This window comes from Lycium ferocissimum, chromosome 7, assembly GCF_029784015.1.
Source record: "Lycium ferocissimum isolate CSIRO_LF1 chromosome 7, AGI_CSIRO_Lferr_CH_V1, whole genome shotgun sequence".
NCBI lineage: Eukaryota > Viridiplantae > Streptophyta > Magnoliopsida > Solanales > Solanaceae > Lycium > Lycium ferocissimum.
Genome location: NC_081348.1, coordinates 64,641,681 through 64,663,527, shown reverse-complemented (window position 1 = coordinate 64,663,527; position 21,847 = coordinate 64,641,681). Strand labels below are relative to the sequence as shown.

The following is a 21,847-nucleotide window of genomic DNA, read 5'->3' as shown; positions in this document are numbered from 1 at the left end:
ATTATAGATCGGGTAACCTAGGTCTCTGACACGAACTTGTTATAACCCAATTTTACTAAGTCATGTGGCCACCTACCTTTCCCACCTCAGTAGGTGAACCCTTAACCCAACATTCACAAAAGATAAAAAATAGTGGAAGAAAGTAAAATAACGTAAGTCTCACGGATATAATATAAATAAGTGTGGAAGTAAATGAAATTCACCCCAGTATCTGGTCTGGCCATACAAGAGCATCTAAACAAAATACTACAAGTCTGAGTAATAATACATAAACGGGTCATTTGGTAGGCTGTACTAATCAAAATAGTCCTTGTATTAAAATTTAGTCTATCCAATACAATGTTTGGTTACTCAATTCTATTTAATCATACCTAATACATAGATTACTTATACACCATACGAGGGCTTATCTAATACCGATGAAACCAAGGGATTACTTATACCAGGTTTAACTATACCTAGATAAGACCCCTAAAATAACTAAACGGTCCTCAAACCCTTTTCCCAATTACATGAAATAGAAAATCCCACAAATATTCAAGGGTATAATTGTAAAGAAGATTTTGTACAGTTTTAAACCAAACACAAGCTTAGATTATACATTGTATATCTAATTATTAATATAATGAACCAAACACTTGATAAAAAATAATCCCAACATTACAATCCCTATATTACTTATCTTCGTACCAAACGACCCCAAATAGTCTCAGAATCATATCTCAGAATGGGGAAGCAAACCATAATAATAAGAAGGGTCTTCGGGTAGCAAACGTCCACATGCTCACCCTGAAGAGACTCGAATCATTAATCCCCAAATATCAGACACGAGGGGTAGAAGTAGATCCAACCTGATATTTTGCATTCATAAAAGAATGTAGCAAGTGCAGGTCAGTACAAACAACAAGTACTCGTCGGTATCACAGGCTGACTAAGACTAGCTAACGTATATAAAGATGACAAAGCAAGATAAACACGTAAAACAATAAGGTACAAGTCAACACGAACCCGTAACCACAGTACAAGTCATCACCTATGTTATAGCATCTAAATCCAACAGTGCCAAATATCAGTATAACTATTTAGAACCAGTGTATCACAATCATATCATAAGTAGTCATCACCTATCTGATAGCGTCTAAACCCATCATTTCCAAGTCACAGTATAACCATTCTGAACTACTATGTAACACCCTGAATTTTTTTTAAGCTAACTCTTGAATTTTTGATTGACCATATCTTGATAGTAAGGGTATATTTTACTTCGCACTTCCTGAATGTGAACTTGACAATATTTGAAACTTGTTTGAAGTGTTATGGTGTAGTTATATAAACTACTCCTACTATGATTATCTTAGTAATTTATTAAATGGATTAGATATATATAAAAGTGGGCAGCCCCTTTTTTTTATTTTATTATTTTTTTCATCCTTATCCCAAGTAAGATATATACCCTTTTGGCTCTTATCCTCTCCACCACCCCCCCCCCCCCTTCGTTTTTCTACAAGGAAATAAAACACCAAAACCTCTCTCCTCTCATAATATTCATCCTCTAAATCAATCATCCAGACTTGCTTTGGTTGAGTCCCAAACAACTCCACAAGATTGAGGTAAGTTACAAACCCGTTTTTGAACTGGACTATTGTTAGTGTTTTCAGCATAATTCCTTGTATAAATCTTAGTTTTAAGTGATTCAAGATGTTTTAGAAAGCTATTTCATATCCCTACAACTTTCATTCAGGCTCCAAAACCCAGTTTTGCTTGTATTTACTCGAAAAGGGGTGATGAAGTGTGGGCGAGTCTTTGCCCAGATTTCTATTTTGCAAACCCTACATGTACTACTGTTAGTATTTTGAGCATATCTTGTAGTACAAAACTGCTATAGGAGTGATTTAAATTTCTCCAAAATCCCAAGACATGTATCTACAACTTTCATTAAGGCCACAAAGTCTATTTTTGCCGTTTACCCCTTTGAAACTGAGCCACAATACAAGACAAAATAGTCGTCTTAATTCTATTTTGGTAGTTTAGGGTGATTTTCGCTGATTTCATGTTTAGTTTCGACGTGCTGAAACCATTGAACTTAAGTAGATATTTGATTGTGTATTTAAGGTATATACGATCTTGTACAAGCTAAAAGGAATTGTTTGACGAAGTGGACTTTGGTTGGTCTATGGCGCAGACGACTTGAACTCCTCGAGTTGTGGTAGAACTTATTGTGTGGTAAAACGCCAAGGTTTGTGTATAAACTTGAACTTGGAATATCTTTATTTTCTGGAAGTTTCGAAGTATCTTGATGGGCTGTTTCCTTACTCTTCACCTTATATCATTGTATGGTTATTATCTCAAGTATTGCAAAACTTTCGCTAAATCACCCACTTGTATGAATTGCTTGATCATTTTGCATTCTTGTTGGGACTTTGTCTTTCTTGTTACGGTGACTTTGTCACCAATATCGGCATGCCTCTTGATTCGGATCTTACCCATCTTGACTTTGAATTTACATTTCGTCTTGATAATGGATTTTCATCCATTTTCAAGTACGAGTGGAAAGCCACTTTCAACATGGCTCTTGATTCTCTTGATTATTAGGTGACGACCCTTCTTGATTTGGGGCTTTGGTCCATCTTGATATTGATTGTGCTTGGTGTGATAGCATGACGTACATATTGGGAGAAATTGGTTATTTGACAAACTCTCTTGAATTGAATTATAAGCTTTCTTGACACTTGAGCCTTCGAATATTGATATCGATATTTTGAAACTCTTCAAGGTTTGGTATTTGATACTTTCGATATACTTGGTTACTTGATTTATTTTTATCTCATTGAGCTACCTACGATGGATAAGGGAATTGGAGAATCTAATGGCTCCAAGCCCAAAGTTTATACCCCACTAAGCTTTATGCTTGGCGATAGTTGTTTTCTATCATAGGTAATGTATGGGAAGATATTTGAAGATGGCCATTTGGAGTAGACCTTTTGGGAGCCTTAGTGAATATCACATTTGCATATGCATCTAGGTCTTGTTAAACTTTGGGGACTTGTACATGATCCATATGTAACACTTATGTATGAAATTTTGGAGGCTTGTTTCCACAAGACCATATGCTAGTAGCTTGAACTTGGTGACTTGTTTTGCTATATTAGGGTGTGCTTTCAACCCAAGTCATTCCATGTACTGGGTTTACATTTTGCCTTGTAATTTTTTTACAAAGGAAGATACTAGTTTCTGTGATAATCGCAAGTTTGAGTTTCATGTATCTTATGGACCCACAGTGGTGTTAATTTGAAAATATAATTTCAAAACGAAGTTTCTTAAATGTGTTGACTATTTGAGAAGGGCATTACGATTTTAAATTGATATTCTGATATTTTATTTCATCTAAGAAATTTTTAGGAGGGTACAACGTAAAAAAAAAATGTCGCACTTTCAACCCTTTTTCACATGGGCCTATCTCCGCTATTAAATATTTTTGTGAATATCTTTTGGCATAAATTTCTTCTAAACGTTGTAAGTGTGAAATTAGCTTTTGTTTTGTAAGTGTTATCCTCCCAAAGGGGATGCTACAAGTTGTGGTATCAGAGCCTAGGTTTGTGATTCTAGGACTTTTGTTGTGACTTGTTTGTATGCTTGTTCCTTTTTTTAACATGTTTTGTTGAGTGTATTGCGCATATGCATCATGGTCATGTCCCTAATGCAATGTTATCTTCCCTTATGTTGGAATTAAGTTATGGCCTCTTCTTCCTCTAATAGACCTATGGAAGCCGCTCGTAAGGGTTTAAATAACTCTAATGCCCAAGCTCACTTACAAGAAGGGGTTGGACAACATTTTTCTGATTCTAATCTTCCTCGTACTAGTGGATCTGAAGTGGAAAATAATCAGGGTACAAGAGTTGGGCCACATCCTCAAATGAATCATAATACTCCTGCTGTTGATCCTCCTTTTCAACAAATGGCTGATTTCTTTCGTCACATGGCTAGAATAATGCCCGAACCTAATGAAATGAACTTTGAGAAAATGAGAAAAATGGGTGGAGTTAAGTTTGAAGGCACTGTTGATCCTACGGATGCCGAGCAGTGATTGGAGCGCATGGAAAGAGTATCTGAGCAATTAGAGTGTTCAGACACTGCCAAATTTAAGTATGCAGACTCACTGTTACAAAAAGATGCTTATGACTGGTGGGTAAGTGTACCGAATGCCAAGGCAAAACCTCCTGTTCTTACTTGGAATGATTTTGTGAAAGAATTTCATATGAAGTATGTCCCACCTGCTTATAATGATGTAAAGAAAAAGGAGTTCTTGAATCTAGAGCAAGGGAGTATGTCTATTGCTGAATACCAACAGAAGTTTCTCAGGCTTTCTCGTTATGCTGGCGGTATTATTAATAACGAAAAAGATAAGTGCAGGCGATTCGAAGACAGTTTGAATAATTCCATCAGAAAATTTACGGCGGTCCTACAACATGAAAACTTTTGTAAATTAGTTTCAGCTACTCTTACTTGGGAAAGGATCGACAAGGAACAAGCTAGTAGAAATGAAAATAAGTTCAGAAAAGCTGATGCACATTAAGGAGGTCCATCTAAAAGGGGAAGGTTTGACAATTCCAAAGCCGGTGGTGTTCACAAGTCAGCCCGGTAAGCAAAATAGATCAAATTTCTCTACTGCTAGCACTCCAAGCTATGGCCAAGGCAAGAGTCGTATACCCACTTGTGCACAATGTGGAAAGAATCACTCTGGTACTTGTAGGAGAGCTTCTGGTGCTTATTTTAATTGTGGGAGCCTCGATCATAAAGTGAAGGATTATCCTAATCCTAACCCTACTTCTTCTCCGCGTACGGAAGGCTCAGTTCAGAAACCTATTACCACTCCTTCTCAAGGGAATAGAGGTGCAAGATCTAGAAACATACAAGCAACAGGTGCAGGTGGAGCCAATCAAGCTAGTGGGTTAAGAGTTACAGCATGAGCTTATGCTATGAGACAGAGGGATGACCAAGATGGAGCAGATGTGGTTGTTGGTAAATTTCACTTATTTGGCTTATGTGTTGTTACATTATTTGATCTGGTTCTACACATTCCTATGTTTGCTCATCATTGATTTTTCCTAAAAATGTGAAATCAGAGACTTGATTGTGGTGTGCTTGTCCAAAGTCCTTTGGGTCAACAGGTTGTTTGAAATCAAATCTATCGAGGTTGTCCCTTGGTGATTCAAAATCTAGTCTTCCTTGCTGATTTGATTGAAATGCCTTTCCAAGATTATGATGTCATCATCGGTATGGATTGGCTTCATAGATACCATGTGGTAGTTGATTGTAGGTCGAAGCATGTGACCTTTAGAGCTCCTTCATTTTCACACATCATTGTTCAAGGTGAAAGATCATTGACATCTAATATTATCTCTGCGCTTGTGGCAAGAAAGATGGTTAGTCAGGGTTGTGAAGCTTATCTTGCTCATATATTTGATACGCACCTGGAAAGTCCAAACCTTAAGGATATACCGGTTGTATTTGAATTTCCTGATGCTTTCCCTGAAAATCTTCCTAGATTACCCCCGGAAAGGGAAGTGAATTTCCTATAGAGGTTATTCCTGGAACTACTCCTATTTCTATAACTCCTTATCGAATGCTCCAACAGAATTGAAGGAGTTGAAAATTAAATTGCAAGAACTTCTTGAGAAAGGTTTTATTCACCCAAGTGTTTCTCCCTGGGGAGCTCCTGTTTTATTGTGAAAAAGAAAGATGGAACTCTTAGGCTTTGTATTGATTACCCGCAACTGAACAAGGTAACAATTAAGAATAGATATCCACTACCTAGGATTGATGATTTATTTGACCAGCTAAAGGGTGCTAGGTTGTTCTCAAAAATTGACTTGAGGTCTGGGTATTTCCAATTGTGGGTAAGTGAACAAGATGTCCCTAAAACTGCCTTTAGGACTCGATATGGTCATTATGAATTTTTGGTGATGCCATTCGGGTTGATGAATGCTCCTGCGGCATTCGTGGATCTGATGAATCGCGTGTTTAAGCCTTATCTTAATCAATTTGTGGTGGTCTTTATAGGTGATATTTTAATATATTCCAAGAATAGTGAAGATCATGAAAAGCATCTCCGGATGGTTTTGCAAATTTTGGAAGAGAAAAGGCTTTATGCTAAGCTTTCCAAATATGAATTTTGGCTTGGTGAAGTGGCATTTCTGGGACATGTTGTGTCAGCTGAAGGTGTGAAGGTGGATCCTAGTTAGATTCAAGCTATTGTTGAATGGAAACCGCCTAAAAGTCCAACTGAACTAAGAAGTTTCTTGGGCTTAGCGGGATACTATAGAAGGTTTGTCAAAGGCTTCTCCATTATAGCCTCTCCTTTGACTAAACTCTTGAGGAAGGATGTCAAGTTCGTATGGGATGATAAATTCCAAAAGAGCTTTGAAAATCTCAAATCCTTATTGACATAAGCCCCTATACTTACTCTACCAACTGAAGGGAAAGAGTATGTGATATATAGTGATGCTTCTCATCATGGTTTGGGTTGTGTCCTGATGCAAGAAGGGAAAGTGGTTGCGTATGCCTCTTGAAAATTGAAACCACATGAATTGAACTACCCTACTCATGACCTTGAGCTCGCTGCCATAGTGTTTGCTTTGAAAATTTGGAGGCATTACTTATATGGCGAAAAGCGTCACATATTTACTGATTAAAGATTAAGACTGTATCATTGACTATCATCCGAGTAAAGCCAATGTGGTTGCAGATGCTCTAAGTCGCAAAGCCTTTGCTACTTTGCCTCTAAGTCCTTTGGCTGTATTTCTTGAATTGAGAGCCATGAATGCTTGTCTTGCATTTAATTCTGATGGCTCTATTTGTTGCTAGTTTGCAAGTCAAGCCGATTCTACTTGAACAGGTGAAAAGAAGCACAAAAGTTAGATGAGAAGCTTGTGAAATTGATCAAAGAAGTTCAAAGCTGGAGGAAAGCTTGATTTTAATTTAAGGGAGGATGGTGTTCTATTTTATCGAAATAGGTTATGTGTTCCAAAAGATGACAACTTGAGGAAAGAAATTTTGAATGAAGCACATACTTCACCATATGCAATGCACCCTGGAGGTACTAAAATGTACCAAACCATCAAAGAACACTACTGGTGGAATGGTATGACGAAAGACATTGCGGAATTTATTTCTAAATGCTTAGTTTGTCAACAAATAAAGGACGAGCATCAAGTCCTAACTAGTTTGTTACAACCCTTATCGATACACAGTGGAAATGGGAAAGAATAACTATGGACTTTGTTTACGGGGCTTCCATGCACTCAAAGAAATCATGATGCAATTTGGGTTATAGTTGATAGGCTAACCAAAAGTGCTCATTTCTTGGCCATCAGAATGGACTACCCACTTGAACATTTAGCAGAATTGTACGTTAATGAGATTGTGAAGCTGCAAGGAGTTCCTATTTCTATTGTATCTGACCGAGACCAAAGGTTTACATCCAGATTCTGGACTAGCTTGCAAGAAGCTTTGGGCACTAGGTTGAACTTTAGTACTTCTTTCCATCCTCGGACGGACGACGATCAGAGGGTGATTCAAATCTTGGAAGATATGCTTCGAGCTTGCATTATGGAATTTGAGAGTAGTTGGGATAGACACCTAGCCTTGATAGAATTCGCTTGCAGTAATAGTTACCAATCAAGTATTAGCATGCCTCCGTACCAAGCATTATATGGGAGAAAGTGTAGAACTCCTCTTTGTTAGAGTGAAGTTGGTGAAAGGAAATTGGTTGGTCCTGAGATTGTGCAACAAACTGAAGATAAGGTAAAAATCATCAAGGATCATCTAAAAATTGCCTCGGTTAGACAAAAGTCTTATGCTGATCTTAGGAGGCGTGAAAGTGAACATCAAGTGGGAGATAAGGTATTTTTAAAGGTTTCTCCATGGAAGAAGATTATGAGATTTGGCCAAAAAGGAAAACTTAGTCCTCAATTTATTGGACCATATGAAGTACTTGAGAGAGTTGGTCCAGTTGCATATAAACTAGCTCTTCCACCGGAGTTAGATAAGATCCACATTGTCTTCCATGTTTCTATGCTTAGAAGATATCGCTCAGATCCATCTCATGTTCTTCTTGTTGAATCCATTGAGGTCAGCCCTGACTTGACATATGAATAGGAACCTATCCAAATCTTGGCGCATGAGACAAAAGAGCTTAGAAACAAGAAAATTCCTTTAGTAAAAGTACTTCGGAGAAATCATTCTGGCAAAGAAGCTACCTGGTAGCGAGAAGAGGATATGCGAATTCAATATCCACAGTTGTTTTGAGGCTCGTATGAGGTAAATTTCAGGACGAAATTTCTTAAGGGGGGAGAGTTGTAACACCCCAAATTTTTTTAAGCTAAGTCTTGAATTTTTGATTGACCATATCTTGATGGTAAGGGTATATTTTACTTCGCACTTCCTGAATGTGAACTTGATGACATTTGAAACTTGTTTGAAGTGTTATGGTGTAGTTATATAAACTACTCCTACTATGATTATCTTAGTAATTTATTAAATGGATTAGATATATATAAAAAGTGGGCAGCCCCCCCCCCCAACTTTTTTTCATCCTTATCCCAAGTAAGATATATACCCTTTTAGCTCTTATCCTCTCCACCACACCCCCCCCCCCCAAATTCATTTTTCTCCAAGGAAATAAAACACCAAAACCTCTCTCCTCTCATAATATTCATCCTCTAAATCAATCATCAAGACTTGCTTCGGTTGAGTCCCAAACAACTTCACACGATTGAGGTAAGTTACAAGCCCGTTTTTGAACTGGACTGTTGTTAGTGTTTTCAGCATAATTCCTTGTATAAAGCTTAGTTTTAAGTGATTCAAGTTGTTCTAGAAATCTATTTCATAGCCCTACAACTTTAGTTCAGGCTCCAAAACCTAGTTTTGCTTGTATTTACTCGAAAAGGGTGATGAAGTGCAGGGAAGGTGCTGCCCAGATTTCTGTTTTGCAAACCCTACATGTACTACTGTTAGTATTTTGAGCCTATCTTGAAGTACAAAATTGCTATAGGAGTGATTTAAATTTCTCTGAAACCCCAAGACATGTATGCACAACTTTCATTAAGGCCACAAAGTCTATTTTTGTTGTTTACCCCCTTTGAGCGAGCCTGATACAAGACGAGAAATCTTGTCCAGAATTCCTATTTTGATAGTTTAGGGTTATTTTCACTGATTTCATGTTTAGTTTCGACGTGTTGAACCTATTGAACTTAGGTAGATATTTGATTATGTATTTAAGGTATATATGATCTTGTACAAGGTAAGAGGAATTGTTTGACGAAGTGGACTTTGGTTGGTCTATGGCGCAGACGATTTGAACTCCTCGAGTTGTGGTAGAACTTACTGTGTGGTAAAACGCCAAGATTTGTGTATAAACTTGAACTTGAAATATCTTTATTTTCTGGAAGTTTTGAAGTATCTTGATGGGTTGTTTCCTTACTCTTCACCTTATATCATTGTATGGTTATTATCTCAAGTATTGCAAAACTTTCGCTAAATCGCCCACTTGTACGAATTGCTTGATCATTTTGCATTCTTGTTGGGACTTTGTCCTTCTTGTTAGGGTGACTTTGTCACTGATATCAGCATGCCTCTTGATTCGGATCTTGCCCATCTTGACTTTGGATTTACATTTCGTCTTGATGATGGATTTTCGTCCATTTTCGAGTACGAGTGGAAAGCCACTTTCAACATGGCTCTTGATTCTCTTGAGTATTGGGTGATGAACCTTCTTCATTTGGGGCTTCGTTCCATCTTGATATTGATTGTACTTGGTGTGATGGCATGACGTAAAAATTGGGCAAAATTGGTTATTTGACAAACTCTCTTGAATTGAATTATAAGCTTTCTTGACACTTGAGCCTTCGAATATTGATATCGATATTTTGAAACTCTTCAAGGTTTGGTATTTGATACTTTCGATATACTTGGTTACTTGATTTATTTTTATCTCATTGAGCTACCTACGACGGATAAGGGGTTGGAGAATCTAATGGCTCCAAGCCCAAAGTTTATACACCACTAAGCTTTATGCTTAGCGATAGTTGTTTTCTATCGTAGGTAATGTACAGGAAGAGATTTGAAGATGGCCATTTGGAGTAGACTTTTTGGGAGCCTTAATAAAGATCACATTTGCATATGCATCTAGGTCTTGTTAATTTTTAGGGACTTGTACATGATCCATATGTAACACTTATGTATGAAATTTTGGAGGCTTGTTGGACACAAGACCATATGCTAGTAGCTTGAACTTGGTGACTTGTTTTGCTATATTAGGGTGTGCTTTCAACCCAAGTCATTCCATGTACTGGGTTTACATTTTGCCTTGTAATTATTTACAAAGGAAGATACTAGTTTCTGTGATAATCGCAAGTTTGGGTTTCATGTATCTTGTGGACCCACAGTGGTGTTGATTTGAAAATATAATTTCAAAACGAAGTTTCTTAAATGTGTTGACTATTTGAGAAGGGCATTACGATTTTAAATTGATATTCTGATATTGTATTTCATCTAAGAAATTTTTAGGAGGGTACAACGTAAAAAAAATATGTCGCACTTTCAACCCTTTTTCACATGGGCCTATCTCCGCTATTAAATATTTTTGTGAATATCTTTTGGCATAAATTTCTTCTAAACGTTGTAAGTGTGAAATTAGCTTTTGTTTCGTAAGTGGTATCATCATTAGTACCATAACCATCCAATATCAATGTATCATGGAAATAAGTACGAATAGGATGCAACGTAATATCAACAACTAATTCAATCCCAACAGTACCACACATGGCAAGCAAGTAATAACAATAATAAGGCTACACAATAAGCCACAACAGAATCACAATTCCCATCTCAATATCAATCAAGTAAAGTTCCGCAATATCATAGCCATGATATATCACTAATCACCAGTATCCGATGTCTCAACGTGGCAACGAGCCATTAAGTAAATAGAACAAGATAAGTCAACAATGCAACGGGGTGCTGTTACACCTCGCATTTTATGTGAATTCGGAAAAATTAGAAACAAGTCGGAATGGTAGGAATTAAGGTTCTAATGGGATTCTACTTAGTGTGCATGGGATGTTTAAGGAAATATTGACGCGGAAATATCAAGGAAGGTTAAGGACATTGTAATGTATTGATTTTGTTTGGTTCATGAGTTGGCTACGGAAAATGTAGATGTGGAAATATCGGAAAAGACTAAGGGCAAAATTGGAATGTCGGAAAATGGTTTCATGAGTCACCAAAAATATGGACTAAGTAGTTGGGCTTGGAAATGGAAAAAATAAATAAGCCAAGCCCAACCCAAAGGGTGGCCGGCCATGGCCTTTGTTTGGACTAAGTTTAATGAGTTGGTCACATGATTAATCATGTGACCAACAAGTTAATATAAAGGGACCAATTCATGATAATTCTCTAGAATTTTCAAGACTTGACAAAGAAGGAGAAAAACAAGAAAACAAGAGAAAAAAAAGAAGGCATTCGGTTGCCATGGGTGAGATTTCACCCTCAAAATCTTGATTCCAAAATTCGTTTCTTGTGGTTTTCATGCTAATTCAAGGTCCCTCTACAACGTGGTGCAATTATTTCGGAAGATAACCCGTTGGTTTCGTCGTTTGGATGAATTGGTGAAGTGAAGAAACTTGAAAAGGAAGGTAAGAATTCATCTTTTCTAATTATGTTTTGAAGGTTTGTTTGTGTTGTGGCATATGGAAATAAGTAGAAATTATGAGAATATGGAAGTTTGCATGGTGAATATGAATGTATGTATGTGGCCGAATATGTGTAGTGTAATTATGTTGAGTTTTATGTTGTATTTTAGTTGTGCTTATGATGGAATTTATATTGGAAATGAAAGATGGATGAATTTGATGGAATATGGAAATGTAGGGTGTGGCCGTGTAGTATGGAGAATCGGAATGGAAGTGAATTATCTTTGCCTAATAAGTTGGTTGTATTGTTGTGAATCTTGTAATGTAAATGAAGGGAAAATGACGTAAGTTTGCATTGAAATGGAGTGTTGAAGCTCATGTTGTTTAAGTATGATTTTATGACCTTATGATAATTAAGTTGTTAAGGTGTGAATTATGATGATTGTTGATAAATTTGGAAGATGGAAATATGTTATGAATATGTATGTTAAAAACTAGAAGATTTGGATAAATTATGACTTTGGTGAAAAGTTGTATATTTTGTATAGCTTGTGTATATATTGTAGAAATGATATGACATGCTTCCGAATGGCATGGTAATGATTTTGGTTAATAATGAATGTAAGTATGAGGGTGTTGGGTTGAACATGTGAAGTTGGAATGGAAATTATTGCATTATGTCGAAAGGTTGGCTAGTTATGTTATATTGTGTTGTGTTGCGGTTATTGATGTTCTTGGTGTTGTTGTTGGGTTGTTGTTGATCATTTTGAGCCGAGTTGAATCTCGGGGTGTCGTATTTATAGGGGAAGTGCTGCCGAAATTTTGGTAGCCAAATAGAAGCCAAAGATTGAAATGTCAGCTTGCATGAATAGTGACTGGTAAAGATGACCATTTGCAGATTTTCGACGAAACGGGATTTGATTTTTGGCAATCGTGAAGAGCGGAAAGGTATGTAAAGCTCTCCCATTTCTTCTATTGGCACGTCTTAGATGCATTAGGCTTGACTTTGGACCTCGGGGGCACCTCTACTCCTCGGAATCCACGTCCAAAGATGCCCTTTTTCATTCGGTCGAATTGAACCAAATATTTTGCGAATAGTTAGAAAAATTGTTTAAACCCCTAAAACTTGTATAAATGCATTTCGATTGTCCTAATATCCTTGTAAGTGACGTTATGAGTTTAACATATGTAATTTACGCCCGCCACCTCAATTGACCGAGGTGGGCCCACTATTTTTTGATTTTATTCTCTTGTACTTACGATTTGTCTTCGAGCGGCTTTCAAAGAATGTTTTAACTACTAAACAAAAATCATTTTAAATATTCCATCAAGCCCTATGAAATGTTTTGATATGTACTTCGACTCTGAAAGTTTTATTTGAGGAAATCCGCCGTGATGTCCGAAAGGTACGTATTATGACTCAGTCCGATTTCATTGATTTGATTCGTTATTCGATATGCCTCATTGAGTCTCGGAAATATATATGTCATTTTTATTGCATTTAGTTTCTCACTACTCTACTTGTGGATGCCTCAATGTTTCCCCCGGAGTGAGCCCGGGCCAGGATATGTTCTCAAGCGTATTTCTCTGCATTGTTCGCCGCGCCCCGGTGTGAGGGCGGTATATACGTACATGGGTTGTGGTGTATGATGTGCCATGTACGCTTATGCTGATTATGTTCTGATGTGGCCACTTGGTATGTTATGATTTGTTTCGGAGATATTTCCTACTACGAAGTATCTTGTGTTATGGCGCCGGAGAAGGGCGCCTACTTTCTGTTCACCGAGTCCCGTAGCGGGGCCGGCTTTTGCATATGTTTTGCGTACGCATTACGTATGTTTTCGATACGCATTTTGATTACCTATGCATTTCGTTTGTATTCCGCATTACGTTCGATTTTAGCTTTATTTATTTCGACCTCTTGCTTTACATATTCAGTACATTTTTCGTACTGACCCCCTTTCTTCGGGGGCTGCGTTTCGTGCCACGCAGGTACAGATGTTTGGTTCGCTGATCCGCTCGCCTAGGTTTTCTACACAGCTATGAAGTGCTCCTTTGTCCGGAGCCCGTATTTTGGTATAAAATTCTCTCGCTGCATATGTACGTACTTATTACGGGTACGGCGGGGCCCCCGTCCGTCATATGATTATGTTTTTGTTCGCATGAGGGTACGTAGACATGTGGTGTGGGTTACGTATATGTTTCGTGAGATTTGCGTACGTTTAGAGTTTATCTATGCTTTGTGACGGCCTTATCGACTTCGTGCGGCATGCCCACTTGTCCTTGTTAAATTATTATTTCTGTTTATTTTTAATATTTTGCTAACTTAGGTTAAGGTACGTACGAGTGCTCAACTAGGGCACGTGTCGCGGCCTACGGAGTTGGGTCGTGACAGGTGCCTAGCCCCCAAATCACACAACAAGACCTAACCTAAGACAATATCCAACCCAACTTCATACCCAAAGGTTTACATGCATTCTCCGACAATAGCATCTAAACATACGCTTTGCTAATTGAAGTCTCGCCATAAGATAAACGAAGTCTCGAAGTGTCAATCTTAGGCCTTGGCCTTTCGCTACGCCTCAAAGTAATGAAAGTTTAGCCTAATCCGAATATGGAATTAGAATCAAGAAGAAGGCACTCAAATAACAAAACTCCTATTTAACCCCCAAATCTTAATCCAAGAAATGGGATTTATGAACTAACGAGATGAAATTAGGAATTTATAAGTCTTAACATGACATTAATGTTCTAGGTGATCAAATCCCATCAATTATAAGCTAGAAGAACAAACAAATCACTTAAATTCGGACTCTAGTCAAAACTCCCAAATTTGAGTATAACCCCTAACTCCCAATTTCATAAATTAGCCACTAATTAGGAAGGAATCATGCAATAATAGATTCTAATCATCAATTCCATGCTTAATGAAGATAACCCAATCAATAATTCAAGATTTAATAGCTTAGAATGAAGAACCCACAAAACCCTCTCTTATTCTTCCAAGCTCTATGGATTTACTACTATGAATTCTTACTTAGAAAAGGCAAATGAAAGAGATTAAGATTAGGGAAATTACCCTCAAACTTCGATGATCAAAAACTCTTAGAGTCTTCACCTAAACGAGCTCAATGACTTGGAAATTGGTACCTGGAAGCAACTCTCGGATCCTAGGGTTTTTCTAACACAGAGCTACAGTGCCCTCATGGCGATCGCGGTGCGACATCATGCGATAGCGAAGCACAGTGGTAAACCCCTCTCACCAACGCGCCTCCACGAGATCGCGAGCCCCCACCATGCAATTTCGAGGCCCCACCTTTCTCGCTGGCCTGATCGCGTCCCCCTTCTTTACGAGCACGAAGAAGTTCACCAGAACTAGACACCAAATTTTCTGATTTTTGGCTCGAGACTCTTCCGAAATCATCTGCTCGCAAACAAGATATGAAGATGTACATAAAATCACGCTACGAACGCACCCGCGCACTCGGAATTTCCAACGGATGTCTCGTTGACAGAGTCAACCCCGAGCGACCTAATATTAACTTTCCAACATAAGTCCCAAAATGCACCTGAGTGCATTGGGAACCAAACCAAACAAACCCGCAAGTTCTAAATGACAATCCGCACCTCTCAAAATCGACGGATTCCCAAAAAAGGTCGATTTATCCAAAAGTCAACCTTGAGTCAACTCTTTTCGCTTTAAGCTTAAATTTCCCACAAAGTCACCCAAATCATATCCACAGACCTCGGGAAGTGCGTCAACGGTCTCATCGGTCAAATGTGAGCTAAACAAGCTCAGGAAAGGGTCAAAAACATCAAAAAAACAATAACGACCAAACGGGTCATTACAATTTCCATGATACATTGGTATTGCCTTGTATATTACTGATGATGATAAGTGAGAGAGTGTAGCCACCGAGGTCTTTGTCGGAGAGCGTAAAAGAGAGATTAGAGTCTGTGATCTGAGGTCATTTATCGGAGCGAAATGAGTTTACGTTGCTCGAGGTCTATTGCCGGGAACAAATGAGTGCTCAATGCCCGAGGTCTCTTACCGGGATTGAGAGAGTGTTCGTCGCCGAGGTCGTTGCCAGGACGAGTGGTACATGGACTTCGCGGGTCCCCCATGGGTTGTGCTATCGAGATGTGATGTTCCATCTGTCGGAGTGCATGTGTATGGTGCTTACGCATTGCATTCATCATTCATACATTATTGCATTGCATTGTACCCCTTGGTTTTCTGCGATATGATTGTTGATACTTGCTGTGTGTCTACTAAATAATGTATGAGGGACCTGGCTGTGTACCAGTTCCCTTATGCAATGCAGTAAGTAAAGAAGGTAAGATGTCACCGTGAAAAACTCCTTACTCACGGGATTAAAAATCATGACCTACCTAGTAGGATTTCAACTCTACTACACGAGCAACTTCAAGTTACAACTCTATCGTAAGCTAGGAATTAACTCCCATAATCTCTCACCCTTACAATAATGCTTATGTAACCTAGGAACTAACCCCATAGGCCCTCCACCTTTGCAATACTCTGATTGCAAGCACCTCCACTTAATTAACTCTAGCCAAGGACCACTAATACACCTAGACTAACTCTAGCCTATTCTACCACTCAAAAGCTTGCAGAAACACACTTCCAGCAAGTACACATTGAGACTTTTCAAACCACCTACAAACAGCTTTTTAACACAGAATAGTAGGTTTACAATTTAAGCACAAATGAATGAAGATTTACAACAACCTAAAAAACATAGACTAAATTTTGTATCTGGATCAGGTTCTTCAACTTGTAGGTGACTTTGTTCTTGAGAGATCTTGAGAACTTGTGTCGGCAGCTTTGCACGATTTTAGATTAGGTTTTCAAGTCTACCAAATATGTTGTCATCATGTTGTATATGTTGCCGTAATTTCCTTTACAGAGAAAAAGCCAGAGCAAGTCATTATCAATAATAGTTTAAAGCAACATACAGAGCAGTTTTGCAGATACAACATATGATAATTAAAACGCTAAAGAGAGCCAGTGTCAATGAGGAAGATCAGAGAGGGAAACTTGAGAGATTGAAAGATAGCGAGAAGAAGATATAAGCCTGGAGATGTGAAGATCATGGAATTAATAGGGCTAAGAGACACAGGAAAAAGCCTTGATGAGATTGTCCAAACATAAGCTGGCTGCCCGCTGATCGCTGACTAGCTGATCTTTAATCTCATCAATCTGTTGTCTTAACTTTTCATTTTCAGCCTTCAGCCTTGTGTTTGCAGCTTCTTGTTTAGCGTAGGGATCAGGTTCCTCAATTAACTGAGTCTTCAAGAGAACATCTTCAGCTCGTAGCCTAGCAATTTCAACAGTTGCTTTTTCTTGAGCATCAATTAAACTTAAAATAGTCAAAGTAGGTCCAACCCCACCCCTCTTGGGTATAAATTCACATTCCTCCAATATGGTTATAGTGATCATCTGGTTCTGCGTTCCCTTTGTGGCCTTGCCAATTGTCACTCTAAACTGTTCAAAGATCTTTGTTAAGAATAAACCATAAGGAAGACCATGTCTAAATTTGTTGGTATGTACGACCTTAATCATGTGCTCAACATTAGAGACGGAGGCTAATGGATTGATAATTTGCTAGAGCTTCAAGGAGACATAGGTCGGTGATAAAAGCTTTGCTTCTCCCCTCAGTTCTTGGCAGCAACACTTTGTTAACAAGCTTGAACAGAAGCTGATATTTAGGCTTGAGTTATTTTTTGAAGAGCCATTCGACAACGGTTGTTCCTTCGAGCTTAACAATCAAATCCTTGAAGGCTTAAGTGGTTGTTCCCTCCACGAACTTTATTCCATCGGTAGGTACATCGAGGATATTGCTCAGCCTTACTTTATCCAATTTAATCTCAGATCCGTTCACATAAGATATCAAGGTGGTGTAGTCATCAGAACAGTAGAGATTTTTATAAAATTCCTTTACTTCTCTGCCAAATACTTTTGGTCCCGGAGCAACAAAAAGATGACTCCACTGTTAGAACTCGACGATCACTACTAATTCATTCATTCCATTGTACTCAGTGATCTTTTCATCAAACACTCTCCCAAGTAGCACTTTTTGCTTCCTCAGATTCTCTAGCCTCTGCAGTTCTAATTTTTTGAGCCTTTATCTTTTTGCAGAGTAATTAAGTAATCCTTTTGAACTGGCTTTTCTTTTCCTAGAAGATGAGGATCTCCCCTTTTCTTTGGAATGTGCATCCTTCTTCTCAGATGCTTTTTCTTGTTCATTTCTTCTTTCCTTGGAGTTTCTATTCTCCTAAGTAGGAGTTTTCTCTTTCTTTCTCTCGACTTCGGCAACCACGATATTCTCCGGTAGATTAATTTTCTCATTGATGAGCCTTTTTCTCAAAGAACACTATTCTCTTTTTCCCTCTAGTCTCCTTTGACTTTTCCTGAGTAGAGGGACCAGATTCCTCTGTAAACTTTCTTCTGTACAATTTTGCTTTCTGACTTCCACCGTTGTCTTTTTCCACTAGTTTAACAACATCATCACAACACATCTCACTCTCTGCTCCCTTCTCCGCCATTCCATGTGTCTTTAAGTTTTCCTTAGAGATTTTATTTCCATCAACGGAGATATGTTCCTTTGCACTGACTTGATCCTCTGTGTCCTCAACCTTTTTTTCATTTTCTTCGAAGTCCTCAATGTATTGAAGATCTTCCACGACAGACATAGTAGGTTTAGAAGGAGGATTTTTTGAAAAAGATAAAAAAAAAAATTAGGAATCTGACTCTTATGAGTCGTGGGGGAATCTGAAATTTTAGATTTAGAGGGAGTGATGGAAGGATCTTGATTTGACAAACTAAGGAATTTTGGGAAAGAGGATTGAGGCTCTGGGTCTGATGAGATTGGGCTTTTAGAGGGTGAGAGAGCAATCTTTATTTCAGGCATGGTCAAAAATTCATTTTGAGACATGATCGAACCGAGAGAGAAGGAGGTGGAAGCCCAGAGTTCTTCACTAAGAGTTCTAGAGAGAGAATAGTCGGAGAGTTCAAGAAAGAGTGGGAAGGGAGCCTTTTAGTTAAGGGAAGTCAGCGGCGAACCGATATTGATTGGCGAGGAGAACTTTTCTTTTTCAACTAGGTTGGTTCAGGTAGATGGGGTGTTTTGGATCAGCAAGGTTGATATAAAGAAAGAGTTTAATGAAATGGCACCCTTTATCAATTTAAAGACATATTAGTACTGAAGAACTACTAACCTGTGTCTAGGGAACCAGGTCCGTCGACAAACGAGAATCAGCATGAACTCTGAAAAAAATAAGTTCTTCAATACTTTAATCATCCTAGTATTTCCCTGTGTGTGTACCTTTACTCTTATCATTGCCAATTATATAGAAGAACCTTTTGGGAGAGCACAACAAATTTCGTATATATGGGAGAGTGTATATCCACCTTTCCCACAATCCAAAAGATACACTCTCATTTTGGTAGGTCTTGAGTGAGAACAAGAACTTGATTTATTTTTGTTCGGTGCAGTCTAATATTTGAGCCACATAGAGTATCCTTTTTTACTGCCTCCTCTCACTCAAGCCTTTCGGCAGAATTATTTATCAGACTTAGGAACACAAACTAATTTGTGTCCCTTATCATGATAAAACGGATGAATCAGATTCTTCTTTGTCCATGCAGGCATCACTTTCTTCCTCTCCCAGAGACCAGGTCCCTTCATTTTGAGCTTCCATTTGATGGATTTGTTTCTCTTCTGAAGATACTGATGTCTAATTCTGAAGGCATCCTTGTGGCAATTTCTCTAAGCATTGTGTGTATTCGGATGACTTCCACTCTTAGCATTAATTTTTTTAACAGGATTGTTAGGAGTTTTACCGTCCTGAACGTCAATTTTTTTCTTGCCTTCACACTCAATCATGACTGTAGGAGCAGTCTCATTCATTGACCAGGACCAATTTAGAGATTTGTTCAGAGAAATACTAATCTCTTTTAGATCCTCCTGTAGTTGTCTATTCTTTTCTAGTGTAGAAGTGAACTTCACTTTGAATTTCTGAATCTCATACTCCAATTCAGGTTGAGCCTCACAGGCTTCTTCCTTTTCTTTTGGAGTGTTTATCCATTGCTTCTTTTGATTCTTTAACAGAGAGTTTTCTCTTGTCACTTCAGCAATTTGATTTTTAAGATCTGTAATGGATGCGCCCATATCATCTATTTCAAGTTCCAACCCATTGATTTCCTCATAGAGAGAGCTCTTTTCTTTAACAAGACTATGAAAGACATCGATTAGAGCATTTTCCAAGGACATCAACTTTGTTTGAGAGTAATTTTTGAAGTTCTTCTAAAGTTCAAAGAAATTTACCTCAGCATCTTCATCTTCACTGTCCGAATCATATCTGGCCATGAGTGCACATGTTGATTCACTTTTAGAGGTCTCATTGTCATTTATCATGAGCACTTTGCTTTGGACATTCTCATCTTTAGATTTATCGAAGATATCCTTCCAGCCACTCTGCTTGTGAGAGGGACAAGTTTTAATAATGTGGCCAGGTTTCCCACACTTGAAAGAGCAGCGTTGTTCTCTTGATTTTTCTGAGTTTTCTTTTCGAGACTGACCATTTCTTCAAACTCTCTTCTTGCGTCCTTGATTTAAATAGTCAGGGTCAGACTCCTTCTCACTTGAGTTACTTTCAGCAGCTGCCTTGTGGTTCAGACTCTCTTCTTCTTTCAACTTTCTCCTTGCTAGATCTTGCACGATTTCGCCAATTTTTTTTCTAGAGAGGTTCAAACTTTGTACTGAGCTTGTCAAATCCATTGTGTGTGCTTTTGAGAGCCTCAGATATCCTTTGTTGTCTTACAAAAGGCAACTAAGCTGTATTGACCTGATCCAATGCTTTGAAGAAGAATCATTTTAGCTTTTTTATCCTTTTGCAGAGAACAAATATCTTGTGCAGGAGTTAGAAGGCCATCTGAGATAATTTCCCATAGCTCTGGGTCCTCAACAAAGGATGAATTCTTACATCTTAGCCTTCTACCAGTCATAGTGTTACATAGCATCGAATCTTGGTGGTTTCGAAACACTCACCCTTCGTTTGGCTTGACGAGCTAGCCATGAAGAGGATCCTTTCTAGGTGTTAACCTTTTAGAAAGAACCTGCTCTGATACCAACTGATGCTTGCTGTGCGTCTACCAAATAATGTATGAGGGACCTGGTTGTGTACTGGTTCCCTTATGCAATGCAGTAAGTAAAGAAGGCAAGATGTTACCGTGGAAAACTCCTTGCTCAAAGGATTAAAAACTATGACCTACCCCACTAGGAGTTCAACTCCACTACACAAGCAACTTCAGGTTACAACTCTATCGTAAGCTAGGAATTAATTCCTATAATCCCTCACCCTTACAATAACGCTTGTGCAACCTAGGAACTAACCCCGTAGTCCCTCCACCCTTGTAATACTCCGATTACAAGCACCACTACTTGACTAACTCTAGTCAATGACCACTAATACACCTAGACTAACTCTAGCCTAGTGTACAACTCAAAAGCTTGCGGAAACATACTTCCAGCAAGTACACTTTGAGACTTTTCAAACCACCTACAAATAACTTCTTAACACAGAAGAGTATGCTTACAATTTAAGCACAAATGAATAAAGATTTACAACAACCTAAAGAACATAGACTAAATTTTATATCTGGATCAGGTTCTTCAACTTGTAGGTGACGTTGTTCTTGAGAACTTGTGTCGGCAGCTTTGCACGATTTTAGATTAGGTTTTCAAGTCTACCAAATATATTGTCATCATGTTGTATATATAGTGGGATCTTATGGGATGAAAATAGACCACTCTTCAATTTTAACCTAAAGCATGGGCCAACTCACAGCTGTACTTGTGTGCAGCAAGTGGATCGGCTTTACGAACATCTCTTCCAATAGAGCATGGTGCATAGAGAGCAGATTACAGACCATGTCTCTGTCTGGTTCTAAAACAGTTTAACAATCATCAAACACGAATGCACTTGGGACTATCAATTGTGATATACTGGTTTAGAATTGTTAGATTGATACTTGGCACAATTGGGTTTAGATGCTATAACATAGGTGGTGACTTGCTTGTAGTTATGGATTCGTGTTGACTTGTACCTTATTGTTTTTCGTGTTTATATTGCTT

The 21,847-nt window shown here is 38.3% G+C and overlaps 2 protein-coding genes across 2 annotated transcripts; one reads left to right on the top strand and one right to left on the bottom strand.

Annotated features, from left to right (window-relative positions):
- Positions 1 to 4,093: 4,093 nt before the first annotated feature.
- Positions 4,094 to 4,967, top strand: LOC132062433 (uncharacterized). The gene is made up of 2 exons (XM_059455007.1): positions 4,094 to 4,424; positions 4,513 to 4,967. The coding sequence occupies exons 1-2, from the start codon at positions 4,094 to 4,096 to the stop codon at positions 4,965 to 4,967; spliced, it is 786 nt and encodes a 261-aa protein (XP_059310990.1).
- A 14,513-nt stretch (positions 4,968 to 19,480) lies between these two features.
- On the bottom strand, positions 19,481 to 20,491 carry LOC132062431 (GRIP domain-containing protein C119.12-like). Its single transcript, XM_059455006.1, has 3 exons — positions 20,306 to 20,491; positions 20,039 to 20,188; positions 19,481 to 19,987 (listed from the first exon to the last, which is right to left on the bottom strand). The coding sequence occupies exons 1-3, from the start codon at positions 20,489 to 20,491 to the stop codon at positions 19,481 to 19,483; spliced, it is 843 nt and encodes a 280-aa protein (XP_059310989.1).
- Positions 20,492 to 21,847: the final 1,356 nt, after the last annotated feature.